The following is an 18,123-nucleotide window of genomic DNA, read 5'->3' on the forward strand; positions in this document are numbered from 1 at the left end:
TTTCCAGTGTATTACTGTTTTGGAGGGCATTCAAATAGCTCAAGTACCCCTGCAACATATAATGGAGCGTAATTTCTAAAGTAGAGAATAAACTAGTGTTTGAGGGATGCAGATGCCCCCCCCTGGACTCAGTCATCTGCATCCTTTAATCCTTTCCACAGCAGAGGAGCCACAGGCAGAACCAAAATCAGACAAGGGGTCAAAAATCTAGTGCCTGAAGTTCTGATATTCCAAAATGACAAATGCCTTTTGATAAACTACCCAGTTGATAGAGTGGTCATGGTGGAGAAACAAGAATCATTCCTTTATAGATCTGAAGTAATAGTATAGCTTTGTGGAAAAATGTGATTGTAATTGGTTACATAATATATTACATAATTGGCACCATTATATGAACCAGTCACAAACTTTCCCACAAAGTCATGCCATTACATATATGACAGAGAAACAGGACATTGCCTGCTTAACTGTTTTTAATCTAAAAAGTTAGTCATGTTTCAGTAATGCCTCGCTTTTACTTTATCTACTCTACGCTGCATTTTAGTTAAGCCTCTAATCCCATTGGTAGAAAAAAATGAAGTCTTAATAACAAGATAGTCAATAACTGCTCTTCATGATGGCTGAAAATTATACAAAATACTTAAAATTCAGAAGGCAAACAGGTGGGTGAATTTAAAAGTCACTCCAGAGAATATGAAACTGCATCAGACTGAAAAGACAGTAACTCTTGTCCTAAATCTGTCATACAAACCTTTAAATTCCTACAAACATGTACGGGCTACAACTCAGCAACAGCACACTATATAGAAGATATAAATCTCACATGGAATTACCATGGCAAAGGCTTCTTGAAAAGCTAATCATAGTGCCTCCTTAAGTGAAGTCAGAGGTAGCCGTACCACTTGTTTGCCATACTTTAATGTAGACAAGTTTCAGTTGCAAAATTTTAATGATTTTGATTCTTCTGAAAACATGAATGAATCATGGTGCATAGGATCCAAAACACTCAGCTTTCTAAATATCAGAAAGGACTCATATTGCATTCCAAAAGAAACCTTTATAAATGAATCTGAAAGTATCTGGATGTTCTTAAGAACATGGAAGCGCTCTGCTTTTTGGCACCTGAGTGATGAAATGATCCCTATGAAGGCTAGGGCAGTTATGCAATACCACTGCAAGTAACCTCCTCCAGAATACTAATGAGCAGCTGCTTTGTCTCTACACTACAATACTTAACTTTGTGTAGGACTAGCAATCTTGTTAAAAAGGAAAGAAGAAAAACCTGCCATTAATCAAGTGAGAATAAATAAATAGAATAATGTTTAAGAGTTTCTGGATTTTTTTGGGGAAAGGGGAGGTTCCCCAAATCTTTATAGCACATTTATACATTTAAAATTCTGGTCTGGTACAGTAATTTTGAACAGTATTTGAGGTCATGTAATGCAGCCAGCACAGTAGCTCTAATATCTGATAATCACTTAACTACACTTCAAGAATAGAAATATCTTCATCTGAATCAGAAACGTATCAACTTGTAAAATACTGTTGTTTCCAGTAAATTCCTGTTCAGAATTCCAAGTGGCAGGGCTGCATGAAAGATTGGAAACTGAACATGCAGCACAATAGTACGCAGTTATGGTATACTACTTTAATCAACATTAGAAACTATTTTTTGAAGAACAAAATCAGTCAGTTGCTTTACTCCCCTGTCTAGTATCAAAAGTGACATTGGCAATTGAGTCAGGGCATGATTTTCATATCTGAAGGCATCTCAGATCTGAATTCTGGTCTACCAAATGAATCTTACAATACAGTGTACTTGAAATACTGTGTAGATTTGAAATATTCAAGTATAAAGCTAGAGAAGATGGGATAAACAGAGGGAGGTACATCCTTTCATAGGATCTGATGCTATATGGTGGTGAAAACTCCTGCGCTCACTTGAGCCCCATCTATTACATTAGAGCTTCCACCTTTGGAGTTGCAATGGTGGTGAATTATGGATCCCATTTTTGCTAGTGCAGACCACCTCAGTGAGGAAGAGCTGATGAATTACAGAACTGAGGTGAAAGTTAGAAAGGGGGCGCAAAGGGGACAGTTTAATAGGACATGGAAGTTGCTGTAATTTGGTCATATTCCCATTGACGCTGCCCCTTTTCTTTTTTCACGTCTACCTGCTAGAGTGGATGTCTGAGAGTCAGTACAGAGTTGGGAGCAATGCCCAGTATGAAGTAAATCAAAAGGAACAACAGTGTACAGTCAAAGACTGTATAAGAATATTAAACACTTCATAGTCTGTAGCATTCTCTCACTCTATAAAGATCTCCAAGTGCCCACCTTCATAAAGCAAGATGTCTATTCACTTGCCTTCTGATATACAACCTGTTCTATACTTCTGGATGTGTGGACAGATTGTCCTAAGGAAAATGGCCCTGTTTTTAAAACTGTGTGGCATAAGACAGTTAAGAGAAAGATATTTGCAAATGAAAAACGTTCCCATCAAGTGTGGGTACAGCTATTTTTGGCCATAACTAAATAAAGAAAAGATGAAAATCTTAAACATTACGTGGTAGAAAGCTGAACTGAAAGTGGAATAGTACTGTAGCAAATAAAGCAAGATTTTGCTGGCATAAAAGCAAAGCTGATGACATTGTTTCATATAGGAATAGAATTTAGGCAATGTTTAATAAGAGAACCTGGGGTGGGGGTGGGAGGGAAATAAAGGAAATGCAGAATAAATTAATCAATTCACCGTACCCTGCAAACTGACATCTGGTTGGTTGTGAGAGTACCAGTCTTATCAGAACAAATAACAGACGTGCAACCCAGAGTTTCAACGGATGGCAGACTTCTAACAATAGCATTCTTCTTGGCCATTCTGCGGGTTCCTAGGGCCAAGCATGTGGTAATAACAGCAGGCAGACCCTCAGGGATAGCAGCAACAGCAAGAGCAACAGCAATTTTAAAGTAGTAGATAGCGCCTCGAATCCAGGAGCCACCATGAACTGGATCATTGAAGTGACCTATGTTGATTATCCAGACAGCAATGCAAATGAGTGAGATGACTTTGGACAGCTGCTCTCCAAACTCATCCAGTTTCTGTTGGAGTGGTGTTCTCTCTTGTTCAGTAGCTACCATCTCATCACGAATTTTGCCAATTTCAGTGTTCACTCCTGTTGCTACAACTACTCCCATAGCTTTACCAGCAGCAATGTTAGTCCCCTAAAATGGAATCGAAAAAAGGGAAAAAAGATTCGTAAGTCGTTCTGTGACAATATTGAAGTAGGCCTGTTGCATACCAGGTTCACAGATAACTTTTTCTGCTAAGACATTAAGTTCTATCTGAAAGTTTGTTCTCTGATTTTGGCTAATTTAAGATGCAATGCTCATGTGGTTCACATATTTCACTGTTATCAGTTCTTGATAAGTTATTTTGGATTCTATTTTGACAGCCATTCTTTGTGAGGTCAGTAAGGTGGTATACATTAGTCCTTAAAAGGGCACAAGTACCCTTACCAAAATTTATGTTCCTTATTAACCTGTGGAAGATCCAAATAAAACAAAAGGGGAAGCTAATTATGTAAGAAAAAGTGATGTTAACACAATATGAAGTAAAATGGATAAACTGAAGAATTTTTACTCTTTTAGTTAAAGAAATCTTAGTCATTTAATGTAACAATTTGTAACAGTCATTTAAGCTTGAAACTAAAAGTAAACCCAAAGTACTGTGTAGTCAAGGAGCTTTCCATTAACAATTGTGTCTGTTTCTAGCTAAACATCAAAGCCAAAAGAGCTTCTATGGGGGAAGAGGAATGAGTGGGAGACCTGTATATATTATGCCATCAGTTTGAAATACACCTGCTTTTCTAATTTTTTAAACTGTTCAAGGCTCAATTCCAGACAAGCTGCTAGTAGATTAAGCTAGATTCCCCAATGCTTTCACTGCCACCTGCTCTGAGTACAAGATAGATAGCCACCTACAAAAAGCCTACTACAAACATTAATTGCTATCACCATCATGTAAATGTAAGATCTAGTTCATGCAGTATAGTACTGGAAATACAGAGTGATAATGTTATGAAGAGTTAATGTTAGCAGTGTCACGTTTACTAAGAGATCATCAGTAAATCAAATGTGCTCTTAACACCAGAGTAGCTTCCTTACTGTTTTGAAAGTTAGGAAAGAGGATTAAAACAGCAGGTAGGAAGTGAGTGAAAAAATTCTTTGCATAGAAAGTTTGAAATGTTACATCAAACACCAGTAAGTCCTAAAACCTTAAGTAGGCAAGACTAAAAAAATGTTGCCACCCTTAACCATGTTAACATTTCTGAATCAATCTATTTCTATGTCCAGACTAGCCATTTGTACCTACAATATCTATTTTTCTATATTTCGTAAGAACCACCGTAGTAAGTCCAGACTGCTTGGAGTTTCAGTTACATTTCTCTAAGTTTAATATTCCCCAAGAAATCCAAATATGCAGACTTTCCCTAAAGGATGGGCCAATGAAGATCTATTAATATTGACTCATAACATGCAGCATGACAAAATTCTTCTAAGCCCTATGTCCAAATTCAGTCCTTGGGTAAGCAAGCACAACTCCACTCAAGTCAATGGGCTTACAGCCATGGTAGCGGTCACCCTTAAACCGCAAGGAAAGAATTTAATATTTTGCTAACTCGAGCCCAATTCTGCCACCTGGTACACACACCGAATATTCCTGGGCTCAAATGGGTGCCTTCATGAATATATTCAGAGAGAGTAAGAATGGCAGAATCAGACCTTGAAAAGCAAAGTTTACCAATAACCTATAATAATTCGTTTACTATTTAATACTTAAGCATCCTAAAGCATTCACATTTTTTTCCAGTCTGTATGAAGCAATGAAATGGTGCATAGACTAAAATTAAGCTTCTAGTTCTCACTGAATATTCAGACACAGTATACAAATGAGGGAAGCTCAATTCAAATCATTCCTGTTTATGAAATATTGCTAGTTCTTAAGAGGTGAAATGACATGGATTTCAGAATTAGTTTCCAAGTGCGCACACACTGGTAAAAGTCTTTTTTTAAAAAGGTTTTTCTAGGATGTATGCAAGTTTCTGCACCAAAAGTAGAAGTTAAATTTCTCAAGTTTATTTGGATTGAGAAACCCTTTCCTTAAGGATTCATTTTAATAAAGCAGACAGGATTTCCTCTTGGTTTCTAATCAATCTGAGGAGCTTGCTGCAGACAGCAGTTTATGTTTGGTAGAGTACAGCAAAGGTAGCATGTATATATTATTTATAGTGTTATTTAACCTGAATAACTCTTGAAATTCTAAGACTTAAAAAGCTCCACAAGCATTCATTTGGTAAATTCTATATTGCTGTAAGTCACTAACTCTCATAACTTAAAAAAATTACTTACAGAAAAAAGCATGTTCTTCTTGTCTTGGTTCACAGCACGAGGATCAGGCACAGGATCAGTATGCTTAATGACAGATACAGATTCACCTAAATAAAGGTTATAGTGTTAATGGGAGTTTGTATGTGTAATTTTAACTTTACTTGTAAACTGATCTAATAGAAAATATGGTATAAGCTTAAACGCCTTAAAATTGTATTTATCTGGTCATGGCACTTGCATATACTTTTCTTATAGCATTTCAATAAAGTTTTAATGGTTTCCATAGCCACACTTCCTGTTTCTTTTAAAGTAGATTGAGTCCTTTTTAATAAAGCCTTAGATTTCAAAGGGAAGAATTACAATTTATACACAAGTGAGTTCACGGTTTTCCTTCAGTGGAGCATCCATTTTTAAGATTTTAAAACATTCAGACCCTATGCCTGATGTGGGTTTACACAACAAATACTACCAGAAAAGATTTTTCAGATAGAGTCTGAAAATATTGATAAGAAATTAATTCCATTGGAAGGTAGAAGTCCATACAGGATCCTGTTAGATTAAGGTCCATTCTCTTTCCTACAATTCTTCTTCCTAGTCTTAGCCCTAAAGGTTCTGTAACTTCAGTAAAGAATGCACTTTTCTGCTGGTTCTCTGAACAAGAGCAGTTCAGTCTAATCTGACCTTATTCTTACCTATATAAAATTTCAAAGAAAAGATCTAAGACACCAACTAGAAAAGGGCATATAAATCTACTGTATTCTTTATTACCACCTTTGAAAGGTACATTTTGATCTCCTGCCCAGAAATTCTAGATGGTAAACTAAACTTAGGTACTGAACAGTTTCCTCATGACAAAAGGTTTCTAGTTACATTTAGCATCTTATTTTTAAGATAAATCCTCTACTTATGAAAAGAGGAACAGTTGGTCTCTATATAAATAAATTCATTTGTTTTTTCCTTAATCAAAAGTATACACTGAATTTGGACACTGCAAAAGTGATTCAACTAAGATCTACTAACTGAAATTTCTTGCTTGCTGTTCCGATATAAAATTCTATAAGGCTGCAAAATAATTAAGAATAATTCCCTGTAAAGCATCAGGAAAGTAACTGGACTGATTAATATAATCAAAAGCCAGACAGATACAATACTGTATACTTCAGTGACATGAGAATTCACATTAAAAAAAGGCATACATAAAGCAAGCTATTCATATTTTTGGAATAAGTACCTCCAGAGTTTAAGTAACATTTAGAGTTTAAGACAGGCTCTTTATTTTAAGAGAAAGCAGGGAGCTAAACAGCTCATTTTAAGTAGCTGACACTATTAACATTTTGTTTTTTAAAAAAGCTTTCGTTTTCTTTCTATATTTATCTCGGGTGGAATAGGATAAATAGAGAGAATGAGTTTTCTGAAAAAAGGTCATCCAAATTTCAGAGGCCAGTTTAGCACTACAGTAACTTTGTGTTATGCCATATTTCAGACTGGCTAATGTTAATATTTTCAAATTTCTGTATTAAGTTTTATTAGTTGCCTTCAAATTTGAGAAACTGATCAAATAAAATATGTTAGAGATAAGTGGAAGGGGCCAATGAAGAAGAAAATGGTGACAGTCAATAGGTTACATTTATATTCCAGGATGTACCCTTCCCCTCTCCCCCTTAATGGTGTTACAAATCAAAACTACCAGACTGCCCAATGCTATTCATTATAGCCCAGGACTTTGTCCTTGAGCATAAAGAGCCTATCATCTTTGTTGGGAGTGAGGAGGAAAAGGAACAGCCTAGAGAAAAGCATTACAGCCTCAGAGGATGATAGTCACTACAGAGGCCTAGATAATGAAGCTATGAATGTTGGGAAGGATTAAGAGGGACATTAGGTAAAAATGAAATCCAAAATAAAAGGAATAGAGACTATTAATTCATTTGTCTAATCATTCACTGCTGTTGAGAAAAGACAACCCAATCATTTTTACATGTCCTTGAATGGACTATGGACAAGTGGAGCTCATGTCCAGATGTCTAGGCATCTACCAGAAACACTCTAGCCTCCTTTTTCTTATTACTTATTATTCCCACTTATTAATTTTAAATGAATCCACAAAAGCTATAGATTAGAATTTACATGTTTTCAAGTAGTTTAAAACAGTTTTAAGGGGGCGTAAGAGCACAAGACGCAATCAGTACTTGGGTGGAGGAGGGGGAGGGAAGGTTTGGATGAGAACAGTGTCCTTAGTTAGACAGTATGTTTTTGAAATCTACACATGGCCGAATGCACTTCTTTGCAAGGTCAATCTCTCATAAAAGCCACATGTTGCTATTGCATTTATTGAATTACCTGTGATTTTAAGGTGTTAAATCTGGCTTATCACAAGCCTCAGGTGGTAGAGTGTAATATCTGGATTCCAGGGCCATACTAATAGCAGATTATAGCATACTATATAAGGTTTGTTCAGTACACATTTTCAAAATGAAAACATCTTTACAAGCCACTGTTTGGACTGAGTATCAAAGCAAGTTTTGAAAGAGTTAGTTTATGTAGCTTTCAGCACTTCCAAGCTTACCACTTTCTCTTTCAGTTACAAGACTGACAGCTAGGTCAATGAGAAGTAGAAGTTGTAGCTCAGAGGAGCTTCTCACTGTGTGTGAATCCTGAAGAAACACACTACAGTACCATTTAATTAAGACACTCCCCTTCATCTCCCTGATCAGGGTGAAATTTCTTAAGTCTGGCTACTCTGCTAAATTAGAAACCCAGAAAAGAAAAAACCACCTTAGTAGTCAGAAATTCACCCAGACAGGAAAAATTCATTTTATTGAAACCTAGGGTCTCTTGAAGAGAAATTGAGCAAGAGTTTCTACTAAGCCCCAGTTTCTGCTTCTCGTCATCCTAGGTCAATCTGGATAACAAAGTCTTAAAAAGTTTATATATTATGTAAAACTCCCCATACCTCAAACAAAGGGTTTTGACCACAGTGTAGCCATGAAAGGAGAGGTGTAAACAAGTGATAGGGTCTTCAGAACTCAGGGTGTTTGACCACATTTTTCTGAATTTTTGTATGTTTGCTATCATAAGGTCAATAAGACAATTTTGTTAAACCATGCACAAGACAGGCCCCTGAAGTCAAACAAAAAATAAATTCAGATTTGCTTTTATAAACGAGGAAAACTGATGTTTGGCAGACTCAGTATTTAAGAGTACTACAGTATCACATGTTGCATAACATACTTCATTTAATATGAGCTTCCTTAACTTAAAAAAAAAAAATGTTACTTATATCTGGGTAATACACAGAAAATGCTTGATCGTTCAAACCGAGTGAACTCCATAAATGGCAAACAATTGCTAGTGAGACAAGGTGGGTGAGGGAATATCTTTTATTGGTCCAACTTCTGTTGGACAGAGACAAAAGCTTTCGAGCTTACACACAGAGCTCTTCTTCAGGTCTGGGAAACCCTCGCATAAAGTATCACTGCTAAATACAAGGTTTGAACAGATTGTTTAGCATAAGTAGTTAACAGACCTCAAGGAAACATTCAAGGTGAAGTGACCTGTTAGCACTCCTCCAGAGGAAAGGAAGGGGGTGGGGGTTTGTTAGGGGGTTACAGATTGGATTTATGGCTTATTACAACAGTGTGTCTGTTCAGTCCATGATTTTTAGTGTCTAGCAAAGTTATGAATTTAAGATCCCAGGGTTGTCTTTTGAAAGTGTTTTGCAGGTTTCCTTTGAGGATAAGTCAGATACAGTGATCGTTTTGTGAGAAATGTTCACCCACAAGTGATAGGGTGTTTTTGTCTTGTATTGTTTTCCTGTGAGAGTTCATTTGAGAGTGTAATGATTGTCTGGTTTCACCCACATAACTGCTATTGGGGCATTTAGTGCACTGGATAAAGTACATCACATGTTGTGGTAAGTATGTGTAGAACCCACGGATCTTGAAAGGGGTGTTATGTGTTAGGGGGGGGGAGGGTGTTGATCATTGTAGCAGTGGAGGTATATCCGCAGGTTTTGCATCTGCACAAAGCAATTGCTAGTATAACCCAGTACTTCATATTTTTATAGATAATTGGCCACAAATCAGTAGCCCCAATTATGGCATCCTCTCTGATGTAGTTTCATTTTACATAAATGTATCTGACAACAATCCCAATAAAACTTCAGAAACCTCATAAAGAAGAAAACTCATTAGTCTCCCACAAGTTGAGCCTATATAGCCAAGTATTTGTAGTATATGTTCATCATTGCAATATGAGATTGCAAGATCATATTGTTCAACAGCCGTTGGCCGTTATGATACAGTAACCAAGCAAACCACATTACTTAAGCAACTTGGGCCTTACAGTGAATCAAAACCAATTCTAAACATATACTTTGCAGAACTCAAAAATGATACAGCCTACCTGTCAGAATTGATTGGTCTACCCTTAGAGTTGTAGATTTGATAGAAGTAAGTCTTATATCAGCAGGAACCTTGTCACCAACTATGGATTCAAAACAAAGTTAGAGAATTTAGTTATTCAGTAATGATTTATAAGCAATCACTCTATATCAACCACTTTTTTAGGTGTTTGCTGAATAACTGCTCAGTAAGTGTTCAGTTAATGATACTATCAGTATTTCCTATAGCTTTTGTAAGTTGCAATATTCTCTACAAATGTGTTATAAAATTCACTTTGAACTGCTAAAATAATTCAGACTTGTATAAGCACTAATAAATAAGTCTGTTTGGTACAAGTTTACAAGTCTCTGAAAAACAGAAATGAAAACATTTTATTTTTCCATGAAGTCACTTCTCAGAACACCTTGAGATAGTATGGACAGAACATGGCCTACTAGAAGCTGAATGAGTTCCAGAAGCAACTGGAGAATATACATTTCAAAACTTTTCCATGTATCAAAAACCCCCACAAACTACTGTGGTTTTCAGGCACCGATATTGGCTACTGGCTTTGACTTTCCCCTCCAGAAATTCTTTGCTTACACAGTATCATATTTGGCACAAAAGAAATAGCTAAAGTTAGTCCTCAGCAATCCAAAGATGGGAAAAATACAGAGAATTTTCAAAGTTAAAAGAAAATATTTGAAGTTAATACAAAGGCTGCAGTACCCACTTGTTAGGGACCAATCGTGAATGTAATGCACTCCTAGAAATATGCTAGCCATTGCAAAGTTCTAATGCTATATTCTAAACATGGTCATACAGTGCAGAGGTCAATTTTAGATTTGAATAGTATATTGGCTTATTTTTTCCATAGCCTCATAACAATATGATCAGCTAACCATTAAGATACCAAGTTCTGAATCCCCATTTGTGAATTGTGATGACATTCACATTAGATATTTTCTGTCCTGGGATTGACTTTATATATTCTACCTACTAGATATTAATGCAAACATTTGAGAAAATCCTTTCCATCCAATGCCAGGAACAGTTTTCCAAAAATGTAGCCAAATATAGGACAGTAAATAGAGAAGATGCTCCTGAAGATGCTAGAGAATAAGCATGAGCCCAGAGCTATGTAGCTGGCTATTCTCGCCAGCATCTTAATTGTTTTCCCCCCCCCCCTCCAGCATCTTCATTGGGTTTTTTAATCCCAAATTCATTCCCCCTTCTACTCCCTCTTATTCTGTCATTCCTGGTTTTCAAGTCACAGCAAAATGAACTGCTGCTCTGTCACCACCACCATTTTGTGAATCAGCCCAAGAAATTGGTTTGTGGAGGCAAATAGATTAACAAGTTTCAACAGGTTTAACTCACATTTCTGTACATCTCTTTATATGCTGCATTTAACAATTTCTAATTGGTTAGTATAATCCTTGTATAAAGTCCATTTCTATTCTTAATGTGGAAAGTCTCTAATTTCATTTATTGTGAAATAAAGCATACAAGTTCTGAAGGAAACAAAGAATCGGAATGCTTTGATCACTAGCTAGTTAGAACTGATCTTGTCAGTGGATGGAATCATTACAACAGTCCCTCTCTAGTATGTCCCTGCAGTAAAAAAAGCAAGCTGCAATTCCTGCAGGAACTGCTTATGCAACTAGACGCAATAGTGCACATAAAGAGAGTAACAGTGTAAATAAGCCAGCAAGAATGTTACAACCTTACTCAGTGTATACCAGTTAATAAGCAGAAAGGCCATGGGTGAGAGAGGTAGGATCTGAGACGGAGGACTCAATGAACACTATTTTTAACTGTAAAAAGCCAATTTAAAAAAAAAAAAAAAATGAATTCTGTGCCATATTCTCCATGATTGCTCACAAGGATAAAAATAATGCTAATTGGAAAATTCTCCCTTCAGGTGACAAACATAGAAGAACTACACTAATTTACAAAAAGTCCATCACTTCTGTGTATATGAAAAAGGCCAATAAATAGCTAAATTCATTTTCCATTTTGTACCATTATTGCATGTGAAAACTAATCTAAGCTACAGTGCCCTTGAGCAGTGAGAGAAAATAGCATTAGACAAACAATGACCAAGGCCAAAAATGGGAAAACTATTTGAATATGCTCCCCGGATGTCGTGATGAGGTTTATATGTAGACATTTGATAGCAGCTGGTTTTCAGCTATCACAATTCCACAAGAACAGAAGGCTAATACCTCAGTACAAAGTGGTACAGGTCTTGTCAATCTGTATGCGTACACTGTTGCTGTACTTTCAACAGCTGAGCATCTACTAGTATCTCAAATGTACTAATACATTTGACAAGGCTATATTAGAAGACTGGATCTCTTTACCCAGAACTTTACATGTACACAGAAAGTCACTGTAACCATCTAAAGCAGCACTTAAAAAAAAACAAAAACACAAGACAGCACATTTTCTTTTAATTGAAAAGAACATGAAGGAAAATATACTTGAAGAAGTATCTTTATCTACTGCTTTTGAAGTTCTATAAACTGTTCAGCAAACTGGTCAGGATAGAGCTTTGGTCTGCTAGATTAATGATATCCAATGACCTGCTAATCCATGAAATAAATATTTACTTCTAGTCACTAACAATTGTTTTAGGCAAAAGGTATTGTGACCAAGTTAACATTTCATTGTTCTAGAGTTTGCCAGCCTGTCCAAATGAATTTAAGACAGACACTATGTGCACAAACATTGAAGTTGTACTAGGTGCCACAATACAGTACATAGATTTAGAAGAGTTCTGTTTCCTCCTCTATAGTCACAACCCAACCCTCCAATTCTTCCTCTTCCTTTAGAGCACAAACTTTTTTATTCTGCAAGTAAGCTAAAAGATTTATTTTAAAAATTACATAGAATTGACATAGCTCTTTGATGATTGATGGTGCAGAACTTGGAATCTGCACACATCCACATGGGATAGGTAAGTATTATTGCCATTTTACAGACAGGAAAACTGATGCAGAAAGACGAAGTGACTTGCTCTACGCCATAGCCCAGTAGTGGCAAAGCCAGCATTAAAACTCAGGACTTCAATTCCTAATCCAGTGTCCATACCTCCATCTATTAAAATCCACCTGTATGGCCAGTAACATAGAAAGTTTAGATTACAAGCAGAAGTGATTCAAAGCTTGTTGCATTTTAAGACCACAGTCACATCTCTAAATATGTAATGGAGTTTACACAAAATTAGTCCGATGGACAGCCCCAAACAAGTTACAAGACTGCATTTCTCACTCACCCATTCTTACTCTCTTTCAGTGAAGACCACAATCAAGGTTCAAACCAGTTTACATAAGGACACTAATGCAAAACCTTTTTATGATAAAATTAACCTTTTTAGGCATTGCCTCTGAGCTGTTCTAGTCAACATGATAGTTAAGACATTGGTAGCCATCTGGAGCACTGACTACACTACCACCAGTGCAACTGAAACTCTGGTAGTAATCACAAGAATTTTTTTTGGCAAAAAAGTCTAGTATACACAATGTCTCAAAGTCATTGGTAGCTTCCTTCCTCTATATCATTCAACACTGGAAAGAAACCAAGTTTAATATTTCAGCTGGTTTCAAATATCCATAGAAACAATACAAGTATTTCAGAAGGACCAAGATATATCCCTAGGCCACAAACTAGGGTTGAAGCAAGCCAACAAAAACCTGAACACAAAGTATTTGGAACAGTTTTTGGCTGCTACAGAACTGCCACAAAGTGAGATGACATAGAAATGACTAGGCTATGTGTTAGAGAGAGGAATTCCACTATATTTCCTCCAAACATCTAAAGCTACTATTAATATTTAACTGGATTATTTTCCCCAGAAAGAAAATCAGAATTACAGTTGTGTCTGGTTTTGAATTCCAGACCCACATTACACTTTTGGGGTACACACTGAGTTGGAGTCAAGCCAATAAACTTCCACTAGACTGTGGGGTAGCCATGATTATCTCCCAAATCCTGCATATTTTAAACAGACAGACATTCTATTTTTAGTGTTGGTTTACAGTGAAAAGGGATTGGACGTTCAAAACCCCTTAGGAACAGCCGTTTCACCATTACAAAACATAATGGCCCCCAAGAAAGCGGTTTTGTTTTATGTATTTAGACAATCTTCAAACACATTAGGGAATTTTAAGATACATAGTCAGAGCTGTTAATGTATTCAATTAACCAGATGTCTCTTATCCCTGAATTGAAAGCTTGCCAAGAAGAATCAAGGTTTGCATGCCTAGGTACTTCATACAATATTAAAAAAAATCCCACAAATCCTCAAAGTTGAATGGCCAGTTAGTCTGAGTGCACTAATGACAAAACAGCATACTGAATCCCTGAAGTTGCAGCAACACTGATTTCATTATGGAATAAAAGAAGCCTTTTGAAAAGAATACCTCTTATTTATAATGCTAAGTGTAAATAGTTTAGTCATTTCAGTCTCAGCAGAGAAGCTCAAATATGCCAAGTACCATCATAAATATTACTTTTTTAATTTATACTCAGTGTTAACAATTCTAGGCCCATATGAATTCTGACTGTTTAAGTGTCCATGGTATCAATTAAAAAAAAAAAAATTTGTTCCCTCTTATGGGTTTTCATCTAAAATTAACAATCACAGAATGTATGTGGGGATCTTTAAGCTTTTAGAAGTAAAAAATCTTTGTGGTCTTTACTGTATAAAAAGCAATTCTATGCCTACACGCTACAGGGAACAGCTTTAGTCTCATGTTTGCATATTCTAGCTGTTTGCAAAATATTTCCTATACACAGAATAGTGAATGCTGTTAAACTGCAGAAACTGTCAAAACAAGAAAACTTAAGTTTGCCCACTATTGTACAATAACCTTTCACAAGAGAGTGAACTTAATTATTCCCCTCATTCCTAAAAAGAAAAGTCATGTATGAATATGGAAGGTCTGAGCAGAGGGAATATCAAGATTTAACCTGGACTATTTATGATCAAGTAATAAGGCCACCAAAAATGTGGTCTTTTGGGGAAGGAGGGATAGTACAATAATGAACAATGACAGTCCCTTCAGTTCTAAATATGCTAATATTGCTTGCAATTACTACCCATGCAGACAAATAAAACATCATATGTTTCAGAGATATAGCAGTAGGTGCTGATTACATTTAGGTTGAATAATACAGGCAGGATAATATCCAAAAAAAATTCTGATTTACCATCTGTACTGGCTTTCTACCTGTGTTATTTATAAATTACACTACAATTAAACGTATATAATGCATACAGAAGTTTGATTATCCTATTTGAGTACTGTATGTGTTTTAATATAAAAGGGATGGGATTTTGGGGAAAGGGAGAAGGTAGAACCCACATATAAATTACCTGGAACCCTAAAGCAATCACCAATATAATCTAGTGACAGAAGAGCAGCTCGTTTGTTCAGGAGCATCAGGCCAGAAGGGACCACTGTGATCATCTAGTCTGACCTCCTGTATACCGCCCAGAGGGCTTCTCGGAATTAATTCCTGTTTGTAAATCGAGACTGGATGTTTTTCTAAAAGATATACTCTAGTTCAATTTTCCAGTGAAGGAGAATCCTCTTTCTTCACCACTGGTAAATTGTTCCAATAGTTATTTACTATTTCAGTGAAAAATTTGCTTATTTCCAGTCCAAATTATCTAGATTCAATTTCCAGCTATTGGATCTTGTTATACCTTTGTCTGCTAAACTGAAGAGCCTTCTATTATCAAATCTCTGTTACCCATGTGGGTAGTTATAGGCTAATCAAGTCACCGCTTAACTTTCTCGGAAGTACAGAATAAGGAAGGGGAGAACAATTCAGATTCACCTTATGCCAGACCAGATAAATGGATGACACTGGCACAACTCAGCACTGAAGCAGCATCAAACAGTAGTCACATCTATTAGCAAAGTACTGTATGTGTTCAGACAATGAAAGGTAAACTGATATTTTATCAGCGAACTCAAGTTTTGAACAGCAAGTTTTCTTTACCCTAATAAAATGTGCCAGGGTATTATGGTATTAACAGTTACTTTGATTTTTCAAGAATTTTGTTTAGTATTGTTTGTGCCCTGTTGAAGCATCAATTCTATTCAGGGTATACGAGTGCCGATAAGTTCTGAATCTCACGAGTCAGCCTCATTCTCTCTAGCTCTGCTTAATAGTTCAGTAACTCACAAGGGAAATGCAGCAAGACCTAGAAAAAGCATTTAACTTCAATATTCCCTTTATAAATTCTTAAATAATGTGTGTTGGAAGTGACACTAATCTTTCTGCATGGGTTCAACCTCATACAATTCAACTGATTTCAGTGGGAGTGGACAATGAGGTTAGGTTCAAACCCCATGCATCAAAACAGCCCCATAAATATTAGAACATTTTGGCTTTGACACAAATGCCCTGTTGGAAGGGTGTGCAGACAACTCTAGGTATTATCCACTGAACATCTGTCAATTTTACAGATATTTAGCTTCCGAGAATAAGTATTTGACTTAAGATCAGTGCTCTACAGAAATAAGATAAATGGTTAAAAAACAACAACAATGCTGTAACAAACTGCTCTGCCACAAAAGGCTAGATGATTTGCACTCCTAATGTTAAAAGGTGAACTGCAAATCTTTTCCCAAATGCCCTCAACTGTATGAAGATTGATGGATTCATTTCATATTACTACAGTTGAATGCACCTGAAAAGCTGTTTAGAGACTGCTTTTAGGAGAACTCATTACAGCAGGCATTTTTACAACACACTTTAAAACATACACTAAATAGTACATACACTACAATCAGTAATCAGTTTTCAAGAGTTAAAACACTAATTGAGTTATTTGAGTTAGCAGAATGTAATCTGATTTGTTCCAGAATGGATATTCTTAGAAATAGCTTTTTAAAATATTGGACTTTTATACAATTCAAGTTTACAGGCATCTCTTAATTAATTTTATTCATTTAAATATTAAGATTGGTTTAATATGCTGGAATGGATAGATAAGGTATGTTTGCTGCACAGAAATCCAACTCATCACAGTAGTATTCTCTGTATAGTCCACTTTATTTTGATAAAGGATTAAAAGAGCTGAATAAGAACATCAACCATTTCATTGATTCTGCTATAAGTTTTAAGGACTAAACCTGCTCATCCCCAACAGCAAACACAGGGGGATCTGTTAAGCAAGAAGTGAGGGAAGAAGAGGAAATCCCAGGAGCCCACACAGGGACTCCATGCATGGGAGAATGCAGGAGTGGGGGGGGGGGGGGCGAGTGGATTTGCAACACTGTGGAATGTCCACTGGTCATACTGAAAAGAGGTGGATGGACTACTGTGCTCTTGCAACCATGGAGCAACCTGTGGGAGGATTCTGCTCAGATGGACCCCAAACTTTAACAACTGAAGTAGTTGTATCAAAATGCACCTGTTAAACATTAGAATTATCACTTGGCATAGTGAAACCAAATTAAGTTTAACATTTTGAATAAAATAAAAAACAAAACAAAAAAAACTTTAGTCTATTAAAATGGACGGCAATTACCCAGCAAGAAGGATGCAATTTCCAGGAAGCTTGACTGTCTTAAAACTGACAAGTTCTATAGCAGAGCAGTAAAGTTGAAAAGCCATTTGAGGATAACATCTGGATATTTGTTCTATTCGTCAACTCTAGGTTACTAAGCTACACCAAGTTTGTTTTCAACACTTGAGTACTGAGAACTGTGCCCACCAGAAGTCAGTGAATAAACCTTAAGGCATATGTCCCAAACCCATTAACTCAGTCCTACTGATATCTGATATTCAGTTACTGTGATAATAGAGCAAGATAAAGTTTTATTATTTTTAATGAGCTTTTAAAAGGCTCCCACATAAATGTGTCCATGTCTCACAAAATTACGCCTATTTTCCACTAACTCTGCTGAACCCTTTCTGAAAGATGTAGTTTTCATGAAACAGATACTGCTTTAAAAAATTAATGTTTGTAGAGGCTTCAAGCATATAAACATGTGGGTCATGGTCTCCACTGTTTCACCTGCCAAGAGCATCTTCACTTGGCCTCTAAGTTTACTTAATCAACTGCCTTCCTTTTCTTCAACTCACTTTATTTCATTCTGAAAGGATATTAAACTAGCCCCTCAGCCCCCTCCCTCTCATCAGAAACCAAACATGTATTTCAGCTACTGACACCCGGGTGACTCCAGAAATCCATCAATACAGAAAAAAAAAATTACAAGAATAGGTAAGTGACCTCTCCATCCTTCCCAGTGATTGTAAAAAAGTTGGCTCCTCAACCATCTATTTCTAGGTTTGTCTAATTCAAGAGTGCTAATGTAATCTATCATTCATT

The 18,123-nt window shown here is 36.4% G+C and overlaps 1 protein-coding gene across 2 annotated transcripts in view; it reads right to left on the bottom strand.

The window, feature by feature from the left end:
* ATP2A2 (ATPase sarcoplasmic/endoplasmic reticulum Ca2+ transporting 2) overlaps nt 1-18,123 on the bottom strand; it is a 64,134-nt gene that overhangs the window by 18,586 nt on the left and 27,425 nt on the right. For both annotated transcript variants that reach the window (XM_065417999.1, XM_065417998.1), the window contains 3 exons: nt 9,790-9,870; nt 5,410-5,495; nt 2,758-3,222 (listed from right to left, as the gene is read on the bottom strand). In XM_065417999.1, coding sequence (XP_065274071.1) covers nt 2,758-3,222; nt 5,410-5,495; nt 9,790-9,870 — 632 coding nt within the window. The remainder of the gene's footprint in view (nt 1-2,757; nt 3,223-5,409; nt 5,496-9,789; nt 9,871-18,123) is intronic.

The sequence above is a fragment of the Emys orbicularis genome, chromosome 16, assembly GCF_028017835.1.
Source record: "Emys orbicularis isolate rEmyOrb1 chromosome 16, rEmyOrb1.hap1, whole genome shotgun sequence".
Taxonomy (NCBI): Eukaryota; Metazoa; Chordata; order Testudines; family Emydidae; genus Emys; species Emys orbicularis.